Here is a 20,087-nt window from a genome sequence, read left to right on the forward strand (position 1 = left end):
GATTCTCGTGGTCTTCCTCTCCATGTAACGCAAATGCGGGTTAGCTCCACGAAGGCAAATTTCTCCCATTTCTCGATATAGGAGTTCCCTTGTCTTCTGGATTGGGTTCAAAATTACAAGGCTACGGAATTAGGTCGGCTGTTCAACGACGGTTATAAAATTAAATATGGGGCTAAAAGTCTTTTTGTCAAAGGATTTTGATCGACATTAAATGTTAAATATTTAGGAAATTCTCTGAAATTAAAAATATTTTTATTGGAAAGTATCAAAAAGTTAGTAAAGAGAGTTATAATTATAATTATTAAAAACTCTGCATTATTCTTTAAATTACGATATTATAATTAAAATTTGGTTTTTGCCGAAATCATCGTAAATATAATAGTAGAAAAGAAAAAGCTACTTTTAATTACTGATTTATTTTAGTATTTATCTTGAATGTATTCATGAATATAAAGTTTTTTTTATTTATTTCGAATCCTCTGTTGCTCAACTTGAAAGTATAATGAAAGAAAAAGTGTCTAGTGAATGAATGCAGAAACGTGTATGAATTGTTATCACACAGACGTCAAGTCGTTTAAAAAGAGTTGGTATGTGGAATTTTTTTTTTTCTTATTTCCCCCATTTTTTTTAATGTTGAATATAATATAACAACCGAAGGAGATTTCTCGCGCTTTTCGAGTTATGCAAAAGAGCTGGAAACCTTGGCCCTCCTATTATCCCTAACTAAGGTGGTCTATGAGTTTTCAAACGAAGTTATTAAAAAAATGAAAAACAGTGGGAGGTTAAAATTGTTTAACGCTCGTCACCTACTTTGTTTTTATTATTAGCGGTTCCCTTTCATATTTCACTCCCCCAGTTATAAAAAGAGTTCCTCGAAAGACCTCGATGTCTTCTTTTCGAGCCCTCGAGGAAAGGTTAAATGTTGGATGCTTTTTTTAATTCTGCCATAACTTGAAAAAAAAATTAGTAAAATTTTTAATTAAAAAAATAATCGTTGATGTTGATTGATTTTGCGCCTTTTTGAAATAATGCGCCCATGGCATTCGCCATACTTGCCATACCCTAGATACGCCACTGAGATGGAGTCAAAAACAAGTTTGAAAAAGTTGAAAAGAGTTCCTACACTTTGGATAGTTGTCCCACAGGTTAAAAGAAGTCTTTGATGCAATTATTTGGACTAACATTTATAAAAATGTGAATAAAAATTTTGCTTAAATGAATATTATGGCAAGTATTTAAATAACTTACCACAAAAAATAATTTTTTACATTTAAACTATTTTGAGCATTTGTTTGATTAGTGACAATGAAGCATTTTTTCTCTAAAAAAAAGGGAAAATTTTAGTGAGGCATTTTCAGATTAGTAAATTCACATCCTCGACACTCAGTAAAACATATTTTATTCACAAAAATGTTTTCAAAAAATTATTTTTTTCAAACTCAGTTTTATCCTTAAAAAAATCCTTTTTTTTTTTAATCCTAATTCCTTTTTGGTTGTCAAAAAATTATCATACACATTTATTGCTAATGAAATAAACTAAAATTCATATATTAAATTATATACTAAATTAAATTTATACATTAATATAAATATTAATTTAGTTGAATGATAATTTAACTAAATTAATATTTATATTAATTTAGTTAAAAAAAACTTATAGTAAGTATTTAATTTTGATAGTAATTTGGTAATTATGGTAACTTTATCAAGAAAATATTTAATGAGTTTCTCAGCAACTAATGTACGACTATAAATTATTCAATGATATATTTAATAAATTAATTATCTCTTGTTTCATATATTTTTAAATTAAATTTATTTTAAAAAATTTGCAAAGTAAATTTAAATAAAAAATACAAATGAATTTAAATATAATATTTATTAAAGGTTCATGAATATGTACCAAAGATACATAAAATGTTTATATATGAGAATATATATTTGAGATATTGAACTCTAGTTCTTTTCTCACTATGGATTTGCACAATGTTAATATTTTTTACAAATATATTTGTTGAAATTTATTTCTTCAATTATTATGTTACAAAATAAAATGTAATTTTAAATTAAATAAACTCCACAAATTTTAATTGTACATAAAAAAAAATAGACATACATAATTATAATCAGACGTATACGTACTAAAAAATAAAATATTTACTTTTTTGGGATGACATGAAAATTTTAATAAAGTATTGGTGGGAGACAGAAACTCAGAAAAAAATCGAATCTAATTTGAATATTTCATCTACGTAGCCCAGAGCCTTGCTATTAATACTTTTTAATTTTTTAGATTTTCAAGATAATTTTTAATTTTTGCTGTTGTGAATTTCTGCTTAAAATCTTACAAAAATAAACCCTTAAAAAGTTTAAAGTAAATAAAAATTACAAACAACTAAATTAAAAATTATAAACAATTTTAATCATTTGGTAATCTCATAAAGGGGCGAATTTGGAAAAGGTTTTCTTCCTCAAACGCTGTTTTCCCATTTAATGACATGGGAAAACAATAGTTACTTTGCTATGCGAAGAAAAATGTAACTTAAAATGAGATTTTCTAAAAATTTGATTACCAGGGCCCTGTACCTGATCATGTACCCTGAAGATTAAAATAAATTTTAAAAAATTGTCAGTTTTATTTCAAGTCTAAATCAAAAGAAATTAATAAATGAATGAACTATAAAGATAGGAAATAAAATTAATAAAATAGTTAAAAGCAATAAATATTAAAAAGTTACAGAGTATTCTCCAATTTACCACCTAATAAATATTGTTATAACTTCTGTGCAAGTTTCAAATTTTATAGTTATGTCATAGGATTGTCATAATTTAAGTACTTTGTTTGTAAAACGAAATGATATAGTATTTCAAATAATTTAAAAAAGCAAATTTTTTTTCTATTAGATTAAAAATTTGGCTATTTGAAAATGTATGCCCAATTAACAAGTAATATAAGAGAATAACAATAAAATAATATAAAATAATATTTTTGAAATTGATATTACCTCTGTAATCTACACCTGAATTTAACTTGACAACAACTGGTCGTCCAATAATTTGCTTCAAAAATTCACTTGGTGTCTGTCGTCTACTCATTGCTTACAGTAAACTATTATCCAATCAAGCAGTGAAGAAATCTGCAAGCATACCATTGATCAGATTAAAATTTACAGAGAATACTTCCCTAACAGTATCTATGTCAAAATATTCATCAAGCTTTGACAACAACTGGATTGTAACACGATAAACTTAAAAAGAAAAAAGAAAAGAAACACCACAAACAAAGCAAACTCAAAAGGTAAAATTCATAAGCAAGTCATTATTTTTTTTAAAAAAATCTAAGAAGCAAAGCCCTCACTCACTCATCACTAATATACTCTCCTTTTGAGAAGTTAGAAAGGTTCAATTTTGACAGTATATTCTTTTTAAGAAAAGAGAAGCCTCAGATTCAGACCGTGAGTTCCTTATAAGATAAACAGAAGAACAAAACAAAAATTAGCTTCATTGACAATACTACTAAACAGCATGTTTTTACCAAGATAAAAATTTTAAATTTGGATTATGTGTTCTTTATTAGATAAGGCAATAAAACTAAAAAAAATTGATTTTGAAATTTCCTACTAATTATAAGAATAATTAAGAGATAATTTATCCAAAGTTAAATTTATACTGAATAAAAGTTTGACACACACATAAAAGTCCCAAACTTTGACCTTATCATATAAAGGGAATGACTAAAAAAAAATTATTTCAATTGTTTGCCTTGTTTAATAAGAAGAGTAGATCATTTATCAGTAAAAAATTACATCTTTAAACAACATTTTTATTCATTCAAAAATCCCCAATACAAATCATAATTAACAGTGAACTAGCTAGTTATGAAAATTTGAAGCAAACTATATCACAAGGGTAAAGGGTACCTATGCAATTCTAGATATGATCAAACATTTTAATCAACTAAATAAGGACAGAAATTCGATCAAAACTCATAAATTCTGCAGCCAAATTACATTAGTGAAATGAGGATGACGCTTCACTGTATAATCAAAGCTTATTAGTAAATTTATTTGTATATGTCTGTGATTTTACAATGGTTTCTGTGATTTTGCAATGGTATTTATCATCATCACAAAGTTTAAGTACTTCTTTATGCGTTTATTAGATGTCTAACATAAAAATAGTAAGCTTAAATTAACAACAGGGTGTTAAATATCTATTGGTTTTATAAAAAGCACACTACATAACAGTATTTTATAATACCTGAAATGAATATATTCAAAATATAAATTGTAAACCTTTTATCTTGCTTACAAAAAGTCGAGTGACAAGAAGTATTTAATACGAAAAAAAATTCAAATAAATCAATGAATTCAAACATACAAAAAATTCTTATTAATTTGAAATAATCCCCGATATCCACAAATAAAAAATATCATTCACAAACTTTTTAAACACTGTCTTTGAGAAATATTTCAACGTTTTAGCCTAACTTACTAGTAAAATTAATTGAGGTAAGGTTTAAGCAAGCCTAATTTTCTTTTACAATGGTAAAAGACGAAATGACTTCAATTTTGATTTCATGTGTTTTATTTCGTACAAAATTTATAATTTGTGGAAGAAAAGTGATTTCCTTTAATTTTAAGACTTGTTGTAATAAATCCATTTCTATCGCCATGGAAAATTATTTGAAGAAACAAAAGGAAAAATTGGTATTCCTTTATTTATTAGAAAAATTTTACTGCTAAGCTCTTGGAAAAGCAAATTTAAAGAGATGATTCCCGTCTTGTATTCGCGCCAAAAGAAGAACAGAATTAAAATTTCTGCTATTGTCATCAAACTTTGATAAATGTCAAATTCGATTGCATAACTTTTGAAAAAATAATTTAAAATCTTATTATATGAGAAACTATTTTGTTTTATTTGTTATTAGCAATGTTATAAGCTGAATGAAAAATAAATTCTTCAGGAGGGGAGAATTTTAAAGATTGTTTTATATCAAGTTGTAGAAGCTTAAATTGCTAGTAACTAATATTGAGATTCAGGGAGAAACAACACAGCTCAATCAATTAACAGGATTTTACAATGTGCAAACAAATTTTTATTTAACTTACAACTCTTTTTTTTTTACTTATCACAAGTGCTGTACTTATTTTCAATTATTGTCTCATTTTTTGCATTTACTTAAATTCTGCTATTTTTACTTATGTATTATAACAATTCAAGCGGTAATGCATTTTATTGGTACATCTGATGAGATATTAATAATTTAAAAAATAAGTTCAGAACTAGAATTTATTTTTCTAAAATTTTTCTATTTCCAAATTAAAAGAAATATTAGAATTAAGATTAAAGTTCTTTTATGATATTGTGGTTCCCAAAATAGTCTTGGTATATGATATCTGCGTGTATTGGCCCTAGTTCACCCCTATTGAATAACTGTTGTTTTGGTGAAAAGGCTAAAACTAAATTTTTTAACTACAGTAGAATATCTTTATAGTGCAAACTATGAAATATGAACCCTTGTGTTTTAGAATTTTGGGTTAGTATAGTTCATTAAACCTACGAGCTAATCCTAGCAATATGAATCTGGAACAGATCAATATTAATGTTTTTATATGCAAATAATACTTTGAAACAAAAAAATATGCACCTAAGTTTTTACTAAGTAAATGAATAAAATAAATTTTTATCAGCATTAGTAATAAAAGCCAAGAAATGTCCAAGATATATGGAGAATTTTGGTTTATAAGATTATATCTTATTGACCTACTGCTCTTTTTTACTATTTATGGTTGAACGCTCAAACTAAAACTTTTAAATTAAGATGAAAGATTCTTTTTCAAACAAAAAAGACAAAATTGATCATTTTTTCTTTGATGTAAAATTGAACCAATTAGTAGATGATATTTTAATCTTAAAGGGCAAAGACAATGTTCATTTATATATCTGATGTTTATATTAGAGGTAACAATCAGGGTTCGTGATTTTTTTTAAAAAAATCAGATTATTTTGATTTAAATCGGATTTTTTTGATTTAAATCAGATTTTTTTGATTTTTATTCAAATACACTATAAGAGCTTTAATTTATGATTAAAAAAACTTGATAAATGTTTAATTAAATTAATATTAAAACTATATTGCAGTGGAACCTGTAAAAGTGACCACCTGGTTAAAGTGAGAATCTGAGTAAGGTGACCATTTTCTGCAAGTTTTATTTAAAAAGTCCTTTTTAAAGACTCTTCATAAAGTGACCACCTCTATATAGTGACCATTTGACTTGGTCCCGAGGGTGGTCAATTTAGACAGGTTCCACTAACAATATTTTAGAAGCTCTAACTTACTAAAATAATTTTTCATTATAATGCATAGCGACCATTTTGATACCAAGGCATGATTGAAATTAAAAAACAAGATTAAATAGATAATTTAAAGAATACTACTTTAACTAGTAACACAAAGTTTCAATTAGCACACCATAATTTTAATTTAAAATTGTGATCTTTTTTTTCCTCATGATTTATAAAATGGCAAAATAACTAAACTAGTAACTTCGTTTACTAAAATAGACTTTGAAAGGGAAGAATGACGCTATATCAGGAAAAAAATATCTGAACTCAGCTTTTTTTTTCTTTCTATTTTTGGCATATTAAGGTAATTTCTTTTTAATATAACCTCAAGCTTTAGAAACATAGAAATTTCCATCAATAAACTATAATGTAGATTTGAATTCCATGCTTTTTTAATCAAAAGGTAGAATTTTAATTAACATTTGCTTTTTTTCTTTTTGAAAAAAAATCATGTTTATTTACTTTCTACAGCTATGCAAGTCTATATTAAGACAGCATTAAATATTTACTTTAATCTGTACTTTCAATGTTAAGAATCAAAAAATTTTGAAACATGTAATTTTAAATGTGTTTAACACACACCAAGAAAGAAAGTATTTTCGTTTACTAAAATTAATTAATGCAGCAATTTATTTAAAATAAAAAAAGAAAATAATAAAAAAATCAATAATTTAAAGCACTGTTTTTTAACTTTTAAAATCAATATAATATATATATATAAAAATCAGTTGATTTAAATCAATGATTTTTTTAAAAAAATCATTTGATTTTAATCATGATTTAAATCGTGATTTAAATCAAGCTGATTTAAATCAACAAACCCTGGTAACAATATTAATTTATCTTCAATTTTAGTGTTTGTTCCATTAAATTATGAGAGTTACAATTTAAAAGATTTATTTTCTTAAAATTCTAACTGAATTTGATTTTTTTTAAATTAAATATTTATATCTTTTATTGTGGAAATATACATTTGATCTATATCACTAAAAAATAACAAAGAATGTCTAATAGAAGATACTTTTCCATTTCACAGCAAATGTGATAGTTCTAGAAACTGGCTTTTTAAACTTGTATCAGTTTCTGAGTAAAGATCAATTTTGCTGTAAATTGGCATGATGTTGCTTTTCTAAATATGGATTTAAAAATTAATAACAATCAGAAACTTGTAGTATATATAATTTTATTTCTGATTTTCAAAGTGCTTCATTTAAGCATGTCCTTGGTTCAGTGGCAGAAAAAAGAAGTAGTTTTAAATTAAAAATATTGCCATCTGGTGACCAAAACCCTCTTGACTGAGTTTGTTGAATTTATGATGTACAATTGATAATATAACAAAATGCTGTTTTCTGTATTTTCTAGTAAAATGAGGAAAACAAAACCATTGTAAAAATTTTCACATTTTCCTTGCTGGTTCTTACAACACTTTTAAAATAATGTTGCTTCGTTAAAATTATATCTTTTTAAAGCACATTGCATTATTTTTTTTCCTGTTGATATTTTTTCCTTTTAATGAAAATCCCTTTTTGATACTTTTACATGCATTAATGTAAGGGTGCACAACCTTTTTTCAGAGAAGGGTTTCTTGCACAACAGGTTGAATAATGAAGGGACGCTCACGTAATTAGACATTATGACAGCAATTATGATCATTTTTAGTTTAAAAAGTAATTTTAAGCACTACCTAAAAAATTTTTTACCAATATGGTAATAGATTTACAGAAAATTAAGTACTTTTAATTATATAATTTATTCAAAAATGATCAAACTGATAATTTTTTTTTAAATTTTTTATTCCCTTTTTATCAAAAATTTAAGTAAAAAAAATATATTTATATAAATATTTGAGAAAAAAACGTTTTTTTTTTTCCAATTTTTTACCATATATACAACATAATATAAAAGTTCATTTTAAAATAAATTCTAACAAAATAGTACACGCCTACGTTGATGTCTTATTAAATCTTTTTAATAGAATTCATCCATGATGCATGAAAGCACCTTTTCTAATACAAAAAGAAGAGAAAATATATTAAAGCTTTTTGACGAAGAATTTGATAAATACCAATTTTTAAAGAAAATGTATGAGCTGAGCTTTTTATAAAAATAAATGAATGAAAAATTATGATTTTCAAACAACATCTTTCTTGAACATGGATGAATAAATAACATATTACTTCTGATACATGCATTTCAAAGATTTATAAGAGGAGTATTTTTATTTTATAGAAAGATGAAAAAGGAGTTTTTAAAGTAGTGATGGGAAATGAGTCATGTGATTTAGATTCAGTTGTTTCATCGCTTGTGTTTGCCTATTTCCTTTATAAGGTTTGATTATCATTCATTTTTTATTAAATAATCGTTTTAGTTCAACTATTTCATTTTATGTTATTTATCAATTTAATTTAAATAGATAATTTGATTCATTTTAAATAGATAAATCTCAATTTAAGCTTCTAAAGAGCAGCACCATTTTAATCAAAGATGCTGTTTTATTTGTTGATGAATTGTTTAAAAATATTTGAATTTTTTAGCTACTAACTCATTTTATGATATATCTACAATGAGATATATATATATATATATATACACATGGTATATTCTTGATATCTCGAACTTCGATATCTCAAAAACCTTGTTATGTCGAAAAATATTTTTCTCCTCAGTATTATATATCTTCTCGATACTTTATTCTGTAGAATTTTTTTTTCGAAATAAAAAATTAATTTTTTCAGAAAAATCACATTAAGTTTATTGTAAACTAATTCTTTTCCATCTAACGCTTAATTATTTTTGTCTTACTTTTAAAAATAAAATTATTATTGTTGTATTTATACTTATAGTCAGCTATCATTACATACATATTTATTAGTAGTTATTCTTATGTTTCAACACTCTTCTTTTTAGAATCATATTTTAGAAAAAAATTTCATGCATATTTAGTTCTGAATTTGTTATCTCAAAAACACCCTATCTCGAAATTTTTTTTGTGTCCCTTCAACTTTGAGATTTCGAGAGTAACAAAATACATATTTAAGAAACCTTATTTTTTCTGTTTCCTTTTCTCTAATAATTTCAATTGGATTAAATGTTTTATTAATATTGTAAAAAAGTAAGTCTAAATTTTATGTTTAGATCATAGGTTTTGCTGAATCTTACTTTTAAATTTATTTTTAATTTGGTTCATTTTAGGCTGCTTATCGGTTATAAGAACCATGTATGTTGGTGACTGCTTTTTCAAGTTGTCAGCAACTCAGATATTGCTCTTATAACCGATAAGTGTGAATTTAAATATAGCAATGTAAGTTTAAAGTTATTGATAGTTAACAATATATCTAATATTTTTCCAGTTTATTTAATTTAGATTATTTTTACAATGGTCAATGTTTTCATTATTGAAATAAAATTTATCAAAAAATGATAATATATTGTATTCAATAATTATTATTATAATTATTATTATATAATAAATATTATTATGTATAAATAATTATTATTATGTAATAAATATTGCTTGTGATATTATCGTTTTGATATCGATGATTAGTAATAGTGATCAGAGCATTATCCTATTTCATATGACTATTAGTTAATCATCTCCAATATTGGCATGTTTGATACACCTATTTGTCATCAGTTGTGCGTGATGTTTGTAAATCCGAAACTGTTGTTGTTCCTTTGTGGAGAGCTCTGCTTTATGGTCCATTCAACCAATGAGTATTAATTTTTGTTGGTTTAGTTAGTTCAATCATTCTAAATACTCGTTTTTAAACTTAATAATGATTTATTTATATTATATATGCTAAAATCTTTTTTTAAAAATCATGTCTGATTGCTTACATTCTTTTACAGGTTAATAAAACTACAGAATTTATTGTTCCAGTTTTAAATGTGTGTGGAAAAGATTTACTTCTTAGGACGGAAGTGGTTTATTTTTTAAAAAAGACAAATATAGATCTTGAGCACCTGATGTGTGAAGAGGACATCAATCTTCAGGTATTAAATTTATCAAGTATCTATATTATATAAAGCGCTAATACGTATGTATGTATGTTTCAATAAAACCGATGATATTTCTTTTCTTGCGATGGCAACAGTTTTCATTTTTAATTGATTGGATTCGGCGCGCAAGAGCACGTAGTGAGCAACCAGATAACAATAACCAGAGTGAGCATTATCAGGTTGTTCAATTCAGATTCATGCACTAAAAACATGACAATATTTTATTTAAACTCAATTAGGAATTAATTAATTAATTGAAGTGAGAATGCATTAAAAGGCCGCTGTTGAATTGATATTTTTCTACTGGGAGCTACCTGAACGTCTAAAAAACGTTTAGTGTTTCTATTGAATGCATTGAATTTTCACGCTTTAAAATGCAGAATATTAGTGAAGCAATATTTGATAATTTATTTTGCTAATATGTTTCTTATTTAGCTAATGTTTAGATTTTTTCACCATGTACAATCTAAATAGCTAATATACTTTTTTAAAAGCCAATGAGAACATTGGTAGAATTCTTCTACATAAGTACAATACTATGTCTTTGATGATAAAATACTATGTCTTTGATGATAATATATTATGTCTTTGTGCTAGAACATTGTGTTCATTGGCGAGCGAGCGCAGCGAGTCATGGTTCACAGCGTGAACCACATAGGATTGCGTAGCAATTCTCGGGGGTTGGCGAGCGTTAGCGAGCAGGGGGCGGAGCCTCCTAGTTAAATAGTAAACATAGTGATCCTGTTAACACAAATTTTGTTGAAATATGTTTAAGGAATGATTATTAACTTCATTCACACTTTGATTAAAATTATCTACATTATCTTTCCGGAAATGACTGCAAAGGAAGACAATTTTCTTTCTAGTTTATTTTATTTGGCTTAGCAGTCAGGAAAAGTATGGTTTTATGATAAACATTATTTAATTAAAAAGCACAAAAAACAAAGAAATAGTTTTAGCAACCTTTTCTTATGTTAAAATTTGTTAATCAATACTTAATGCTCGATTCAATGTCTTATCTAATTGTGATTTTGCTGTACTTGATAATAAAAAATGTAAATGCAGAGTCTTTTGTTGCATGTTTTTGTTGTAGTTGTTCATAATCATCTTGATTATCATCATTTTGGCATCTGATCATAATCTTGGCATCTTGATTGAGTTTTTAAAGTTGAGTTTTTGACTATAAACTGTATAAGAATCTTTTTTTTTTTAAATAATAATCATGTTTTTAAAGTTTTCCCTTTAAATTTTTTATTTTAGACCCTGAAGGACCAAAATCGTCTTAAGCTAATTATTGTTGACCATAATGCATTAAGCGAGGAGCAAACAAGTTTGCAAGGAACAATAGTTCAAATAATTGATCATCATAAAATTAATAATCCAGAAACAATAAGCAGGTGACTTTTTGTCTTAATTAATTGCATAGTCATATATATTTGTTGTCATGTGTCATTAAATATATTATTTACCTACTTGTCCTTTTATTTTTTGACTGTTTGAAAGGATGGAATATTTTGATTCATTTTTTATTTATTTATTTGTGTATAACATAAATCTGAGAGTAAAAGAGTATGACTTGAAAAAATTACTTTAGCTTGAGATTTAGTGTTTTATTAGTAGTATACCTTTAGAGTAGTCACCCCTTAAAATTATAGGGGGCACTGCTTTACCCATTCCAAGATAAATACCTATTTGTGGTAAATTTGTCGATTACATAAGCCAGTCAAGTAAATAATGGTTGTTTTATTCATGGAATTCAGATTATGATTTTATAGTTGATTCAACAAATATTCCACTGGAGAGCTTTAAACACAAATTATGTATAAAGTGCAATTTTTTTTTTTTTTTTTTTTTTTTTTTTATATATATATATTTGGTGGACTAAAAAAAAATCTACTATACCAACTGATATTACCAGCAAACAGAAATTAGTTATTATGTGTTTTATAACCAAATTTAAATTAATGATTTTTTTAGCTTATAACTTGTTTCCATTTTTTAGATATTTTTCTAAGCATAAAAGTCAATAAATTTAAAGTATCCTTAGCTTTATGTTGAAATACTTTCTTTTCAAACCCATGACCAAATGAATTATAGCTAAATTCAGTTAATAAATTAGCTCATCATTAAATTATTATTTCATAAATAGAATGGAATAGAATCAAAGATTCAAGATTTATGATCGAAATCTACTTTGATTGTTTTATTTATTTACAAATATCTTTAAGTAGCCCATCATTAAATTAATGTTTATTTTAAGTTAGTTATCTTAGCTTATTGTTGATTATTATTTCTAGCTTATTATGATTATGCAATATAGTATTTAATCAACGATTGATTATATAAGATCATGTTCAACTTTATTTTTTTTATTATGTTAAAAATATCTTTGCGTAACTCATTAAATTTGTTATTTTTTCGTAAAATATAGAATTGATTCAAAGATTGAAGATGTAGGATCATGTTCAACTTTGATTGCAGAAGAGATACTTAAATTTCCAAACCTTATAGATAGTCAGATAGCATTACTTCTTTTGGGTAAGTGCTTTTTCTTTTTTATTAAGATACAAATTATTCATTTAAAAATGTTTTATAGTGTTAGAGTTTCTTTTGGACATTTGGATTTATTTATTATTTTTCTTCTTTATTGGGGCACCAACTATTCATTTAAAAAAAATATTATAATTAGTAGTGTTGAAGAATTATATACATTTACTTTTTTCTATTGAGGTACCAATTATTTATTAATTAAATAATGTTTTAGTAGTGTAAAATTATTAATAAATATTTTGAGTTTTTTGTTGCAGAAAGCTGTAAACCACACTTAGAGAAAATAGCGTTATACTCAGTGCAATAACTACAGGATGTTCTTATTGTTTAAATAAATTATTCATCCCTCTTTAATTAACAGAAATATTTGACATATGCTGAAAGAGAAACATTTTTCCTTCTAGATTGTTTTTCTCAGTTTTTAAATTACTAGCTAACCAGCTTTATTTTATAAAATATTTCTCAGTTCTAAAAATTATTGTGTAATTAATATGAAGCTAAAACAGATTTTTTTTTTTTTTAAATAATAATTAAAATTGATTTGTGATCACTTTTTTTTTATTTTGTAAGTAAAAATACAATTATAGTAAATCAAAACTTACTTAAGGGTTGGGGAAAATAACAATATATAATGAACTATTTATTAAAAGACTACAAAATGTTATGAAACATGAGAACAGCTACTATGAAAAATATAGTGGTAAGCAAAAATCTCTGATCAATATATTTTTACCCTGTTACTGGTTTGTGGTTTTTTAAATGAGGGAAAAACGAATAGTTTTCATTTTGTTTAGAATTGTAATCAAATTTAAATAATATTGGATTTTTATTAATTATTTTATATATAAGCATCTGTAACCATAGAAATTTAAATAAACTACAATATTTTTGTGTTTAAAACAGTCAATATGTCACCATGAAGGTCTTAATCCTAATATTTCAGTTATAAAAATTTAGTTTACATTGATATAACATGCAGATGCATATATTTAGAGTTGTGTGAAAGAGTATTAAAATAATCAGAAAAAAGCAGATCCTTTAATGAAATTTCATCATCAAATTGAGTCTAAATGTGTTAAACCAACCAAGAAAAACAACTGAAAACGATAACTGTATAATGAAACGCGCATCTACATAGGACGTCACGAAAACTACCTCCTCAAATTGTACTGAAGTGACACAAAGAAAGTGTTTTAAATATATGCTTGTGTAGTAGTATTACAAGACGGACAAATAGCTATAAAAACCATTAATTAGAAAATAAAATCAGATAGCTAGAATACAGTTTTCTTTAAACCACTTATGATGGACTGTCCAGAATTGTAAAAAAGAAAAAATATATGATTTTCTCATAAATTCAAATTCAATTCAGTTGGGAGTGACGGCTGTACATTCTGGATTTGTATTTGCATTATAGATTGCTCTTGTATTGGTATATTTTTTAAAACAGTCTTTTGACGTATGCAGATAAAATGATGTCATAAAAATTGGACATTTCATCAAGACAATGCCCTGAAAAATACCTCAAAGCTTATGAGGAATGATTTAAACTTAACAAAACATATTACCGCTGTACACTGGCAAAGTAAATCTCTAGATCTTAATACCGCATATCATTTATTAAAAGAACCATAACATTGTGTAATTAATCATCCCTATTCAAAACAAAAATAAGAACAAATTTTACCTGTGTGCATCAATATTAGATTTATTGAAGAAAATTTAACTAAATTAAAATCATAATCTTGCCAGATACTTTTGAACATAAAAATATCATCATTTATTTTATTTTTTGTTTTTACAAATCTTTTAATGTATAATACACAATTAATAATGTGATATTATTTGAATTCAGTTATAATAGTAAACAAAATAAAAAGTATTTGATTTTCACTTATTTAAACAGGCAAAAGCTGAGAAATTTTATTAAAACACTTGTTCCAGAGACTTCTCCTCTCTACTTTACTATAATCATAGCTTTTAAACAACGAGAAACATTGATTTTAAAATTTTCTTTTAATAATAATACAAGTAATTGCTTCATCCTTATTTGTGTTAGAATACTTTATTTATTTTTCATTTTATCTATTTACTTTTTTTTTATTAATTTATTTATTTTTGCAGTGCAAAATAAAATTAAAGGTATAGGTAAAAATTATTATTTAATTACCTATTATTAAAAATATGTAGTTAGTCATTTTATTAAATTTCAGGTACAATCTTGTTGGACACAGTATGTTTACAAGAGAGTGCTAAAAGAGTGACTGAAAAAGACAAGGTTGTTGCTGCCAAATTAGAAAAATACATTAAAGATATAAATAAAGAAGAACTATTCCAGGAATTACTTCATGCAAAATTTGATACTTCAAGTAAATGCTTCATTTAGAGTTATATATGTATAAGTTTCATAATCTTGTGTATTATTTCTTTTTAAGTCTTAAATCAATGATTCAAATTAATTGGCTTATTCATATTTTTAAATAAAAATTTCAATTTGTTATTCTAAATATGTGATTTATTTATATGAGAAGCAGAGATAGGAATTAAATATAATAATTATAATTTTTTTTAATAACTGGATTATTTTATTCTTCTGATGAAATGGAATTAGAATTGTTCTTTTTTTGTAATCTATAGAATATCAATTAAACAAAGTAATTATTCTGAACATAGAAAGTTTTAATTTTTGGATTATCATGAAGCTTCACTTCATGCAAGTGCAGTGGAATCCTGATTATCTGAAATAATTAGTCTGAACCTACTTTAGGTAATCATATTTCGATTATCAAAGTCCATCTTTATAATCATTTACTTTTGTCAATAAATTCTGATGAAAGAGTTTATTCTTAATATTAGTGTGAAATATATAAATACCTTCAAATGCAAAAATAAAGATATTTTAAAGGCGATATGTAAAGCAGTTGGTTTTGAAGGTGTTTTGCGGAAGTAGTAAAACTTCTGTTACTCATAAAATGCTAAATTGAATATGTTTCAACATTTTATAATTATACTTTCTTAAAGCTAGCTGTATTACCTGTAACTGTATTAACTTTACATGCTTCAATAGCACTAGGTCTTTTTATCGTGAATGCATAAGAATACTGTAAATATGAACTTGTAGGTAAAAAAAAAATAGTAGACCAATTTCAACAAAGCAATACTTTATTTTAATATAAATTTAATAATTAACAGAAAAATTTATAATAATACAAATTTTTTTTACCATTAATATACGTGTAAAAGTAATGTTTAAAATAATGTTTAATAGGTGAAAATGGATTTAAAAAAATAGCATGCTGGTCCAGGGTTTCCATTTTCGAATAAATGACATGTCAAAATAACTGTGAGGACCACATGTTTAAACTGTAAAACAAACCACACTAGGGCACTGACATTTCATAAAAAGAAATTCATTTTTCTTCAAGAGAAGTATGATTTATAAAATTATTGTATCCTTTGAAAAGAAAGTTGTACAGATTATGAGTGGCCAAAAATTATAACCACCTTGTACTTATGATAAGAATTCAAAGAGTCATCTTTGTATCATTTGAAGGGAAGGATATTGTAATTTATTGTGTGGCAACATCAAGGAAAATAATGGTTTAAATTATTTCTTTTAACCATGGTCTAAGTAATTTCTTTCTTGAAACTTTTTCTAATTCAAATAATTTTGTTTGCTATATTGGTGTGAATCATTACATTCTGGCATTCTAATGGACATTAAAATAATTAATCCATCGAAAAACAAATGGAACATCATACATTGGTTGTTATAATAGAAGGGTTGCTGTATTGGTCATATTAAAAAGTTTAAACTGTATAATGTGCTAAAAATTGTAGTTAGATTCAATAGAATAAAAAGTAAAATGTAATATGTTCTAAAAATTACACTTGAAGTTTTTATTGACTAATTGAATTAAAAACATTGTGGCTTTTAAAAACTGGAAATTATCTTTTTTTAATGTTATTTTTGTCCATTGAAATGGGCTAGTGATTCATTTTACTTTTAACTTTTGTCTTTTTATGCATTTTAGATTTATCTCCTGAACAACTGCTGAGGAAAGACACTAAATATATTAGCAATGGTGCAACAAATGTTGCAATTGCTTCACTGCCTTTGCTTTTAAAGGTAATTTTGTTCAATTTTCTAGTTAGAGCTGATTTTTATAATTTAATTAACTTTAATTCTATTAACATTTTTGAAAATAAATGTCTTGCCATTTCTATCAAAACATTGAGGTAAGAAGAAGTTGTGTGGAAATGCTCCTTTTTTTCCTATTTTCTTTATTTTGAAAACTTATATAATGATTGCCATAATACATATTCATTTATTTATAATGTATTATGAACAATTCAGTTGAACTTAATTTTTCTCTTAGTTCACACAATACATTAAACAAGATAAAAAATTAAACACTTTAATTATTTTGATAACATAATTTGATGCAATCATAATGAATCAAAGGCATAACCTCAAATGTACTGATTAATTTGTGGTGACAATATTTTAAGTTGCAAAATCTGAAACAAAAGCAAAAATCAGGAAAAATTTACTCCTTAATAACTTTTGATACACTGATTGGGATATTTTCCAATATGTGGCTTTCCCACATATTTTCAAGATCTTCATGTAAAATCCTTTGAAAAAGTTATGTTTACTCAGAGTAAGCATATTCTAATTTTGTAACTTTATATTGTTTGCACAAATTTGTATATTTGAAGTTTGACCCTTAAACCATTACAAGACTTGAAATTAATTGTGGTCTGCGACCATTAAAAGTTGACTTGGACCCCTATAAAATAAATTATCAGTGGCCCCCAAATCAGCAATCGATGTAAAGGGCTAGTATGCTGTTTTTATTTTTCTGTTTTTGTTTGTGCTATTCACAAAATAGCATATTACATCATAATTGTGAACTTTGCAGATTATCTGTATTGTAATTTTTTATTTAAATTCACTTTATTAACTTTTTAAAAATATATATATAATAGAGGCATGTAAACGAATCAGCGCAATGTATGTGGGAGAATAATATCTTAATAGTTATTAGTCCTGTAGACCAGTGATTTTTTTTTTTTTTTTAAATTTCCAACCCTACCATTAATGTTATCCAATCATTAAATCAAAATTTATACAACTGTTTATTTAGCTCTGTACATTATTTAATTCTGAATTCAATAAAAGTAAATGTGTATTGTAGAACTTTTCTGAGTTTTTTTTCTTCTCTTAATTAAGGGTTAAAACACTATTATTCTTATTTCAGGACATAATCCAAGATGATGAATTTCTTCTTGCCTTGGAGCAATTATCAATCCAAAAGAATCTCTCATTCATAGTCATCCTTGGAAGTCAAATTGTGGAGGATAACGGTCTTGTAAAGAGGCAGATAGCTATATATGACAAGAGTCAACAATTTTTGAACAAAGTACTTAGTTACACCTTTTTTAATTATGTTGTTTACATTCATGTAAAGCTTACCTAAAGAGGGCTGTTAAAGGCTTATATTATAGATAACTCTAAGTATGAAATATGAGGGTCATTTAAAAATAAGTTTTTCTGACCTTTAAAGGAAACAAAACATAATTACCTGTAAAAATTTATTGAAACATTTACTACAATATTTCAACTTCTCAACATGATTCTCGTGTGGAGAGGTCGCAAAAATATTACTATATAATTTGCAATGAAGCTTTAAAGATAATCGTGCTTTGTTTCTTTTTATTGGCTGGGACAATGGTTTGTTTATAGCTCTTACTATGAATGGTATAGAGAGTCAATGCAGGAATAAAGGAAATGGAAAGGAGCATATTAGTATATTAATGTATGGTTAAGTTTTGTAAGTTGTTTAAATTTGAAATTTAATTTTAACGTTTTATATTTTAAAATAAGCATCAAATTGAAAGGAAATAAATTCTTAATTTAATATTTTTCTTGTGAACATTGAAAACAAAACTTCCACCTCATGAAAAATTTTATTTGTTTTAATCAGATACTGTTTCAATGGTTAAAGGCATTGAGTTGTCATGGGAACTGGAATCTGATCTTAAGGGACCATCTTCAAATTGATGGGTTCCAGTTTGTCAGGAAAATAGAGGGGCTTATGTGCAATGCTGGCTACATTGCCATATTCATGCCATTTTTTATGAAATTGTGGAGCTTTTACCCCCATGACCCCTTCTGGCCAACAACAGGCTTTTGTGGGAACATTTCATAGGTAGTAGGTATTAAATAAAATTTCATAGGTATTAAATCGTTATTTCAATTATTTTTATTTATTTATTCCAGGTTACTAGCTATCTTGTTGGTCTTGAAAATCCAAGCTTGTGTCTTTGTCACGTTCCTGTGCCTATCAGTTGTGTTCATCTATTTGAACAAGAAAACTCTAGTCTTTCTCGAAAATTTATTTTGCCTGCTATTCAAAAACATTTATACTCTGAAAACTGTGTTACCTGATGGTGTTGTGTGTAACATTTATTGATGTTTTCAAATTTTAATAATAAACTTTAATTGCTGTTTTTCAACTCCTCTTGATTCATTCAAATTTTTTATAAGTTAAAAATGTATCAGACCTTTATCTTTGAAGTCATAAAAAAGATGTCTAAGATGACATCACTTAAAATTCATTTTACTGTATGTTGATTGCTCAATTGCTTGCTAATAATGAACATTTTAAAAAAAATCATTGTTGCTATTATTTGACTGATGATACGAACAATTGATGAATTGCTAAAGGTCAATTGATCTTTCAATGTATCAGACCTTTATCTTTGAAGTCATAAAAAAGATGTCTAAGATGACATCACTTAAAATTCATTTTACTGTAAGTAGGACTGGGCTATAAATCGATATATCGCGACATATCGATTTAACGCCTACATCGGCAAACCGATACAGCAACTTTCATTCCAAGCGATGCATCAGAAATCTGATTTAAGCCGTCGAGTGAAGAAGACGATATAGCGATACACGCAAGGACTTTCTCTTACGTTCCGATGCCAACTCGCGCTGTGGAAGACGATATTGTTTCGTTATGTTGAGACGGCCTTGACTGATGAGCGGTAGAATCAGAATCACTTTTGAGACCTTATATCGTTATATCACATGTTCGTTTTCGCACCTTCGCGATTTGAAATCGTTTCTTGTAGATTATTTTCAATGGGATTAACTTCGTGATCGCCGTCGTAAC

At 25.9% G+C, this 20,087-nt stretch overlaps 2 protein-coding genes across 7 annotated transcripts in view; one reads left to right on the plus strand and one right to left on the minus strand.

Annotated features, from left to right (window-relative positions):
- LOC107446261 (U6 snRNA-associated Sm-like protein LSm6) overlaps positions 1-4,538 on the minus strand; it is a 10,703-nt gene extending 6,165 nt beyond the window's left edge. Inside the window, exons 1-2 of one of the 5 annotated variants that reach the window (XM_016060861.3) lie at positions 4,296-4,538; positions 3,006-3,137 (exon numbers count right to left, since the gene is read on the minus strand). In XM_016060861.3, the coding sequence (XP_015916347.1) occupies positions 3,006-3,096 (91 nt within the window). In that variant the 5' untranslated portion in view covers positions 3,097-3,137; positions 4,296-4,538. Of the gene's footprint in view, positions 1-3,005; positions 3,138-3,362; positions 3,387-4,260 lie in introns of those variants that run through there. The other 4 variants (XM_016060863.3, XM_016060860.4, XM_071182494.1 and 1 more) reach the window with 4 other exon arrangements.
- An 8-nt stretch (positions 4,539-4,546) lies between these two features.
- On the plus strand, positions 4,547-19,422 carry LOC107446260 (exopolyphosphatase prune). 2 transcript variants are annotated; one of them, XM_043052280.2, is made up of 9 exons: positions 4,547-4,709; positions 8,578-8,676; positions 10,201-10,344; positions 11,611-11,747; positions 12,782-12,888; positions 15,114-15,269; positions 16,935-17,029; positions 18,165-18,326; positions 19,187-19,422. In XM_043052280.2, the coding sequence occupies exons 1-9, from the start codon at positions 4,560-4,562 to the stop codon at positions 19,352-19,354; spliced, it is 1,218 nt and encodes a 405-aa protein (XP_042908214.2). In that variant the 5' UTR covers positions 4,547-4,559; the 3' UTR covers positions 19,355-19,422. The 2 variants fall into 2 exon arrangements, with proteins under 2 accessions (XP_042908214.2, XP_042908215.1); XM_043052281.2 differs by having other exon boundaries at positions 4,579-5,084.
- Positions 19,423-20,087: the final 665 nt, after the last annotated feature.

Source organism: Parasteatoda tepidariorum, chromosome 6 (assembly GCF_043381705.1).
Source record: "Parasteatoda tepidariorum isolate YZ-2023 chromosome 6, CAS_Ptep_4.0, whole genome shotgun sequence".
Classification (NCBI taxonomy): domain Eukaryota; kingdom Metazoa; phylum Arthropoda; class Arachnida; order Araneae; family Theridiidae; genus Parasteatoda; species Parasteatoda tepidariorum.

Coding starts and splice junctions, on each gene's coding strand:
- LOC107446260 (XM_043052280.2), top strand. CDS start 4,560: ATGACTTCAATTTTGATTTCATGTGTTTTATTTCGTACAAAATTTATA. Junction 4,710..8,577: donor AGAAACAAAAGGAAAAATTG/GTATTCCTTTAT, acceptor TTTATTTTATAG/AAAGATGAAAAAGGAGTTTT. Junction 17,030..18,164: donor CACTGCCTTTGCTTTTAAAG/GTAATTTTGTTC, acceptor TTCTTATTTCAG/GACATAATCCAAGATGATGA.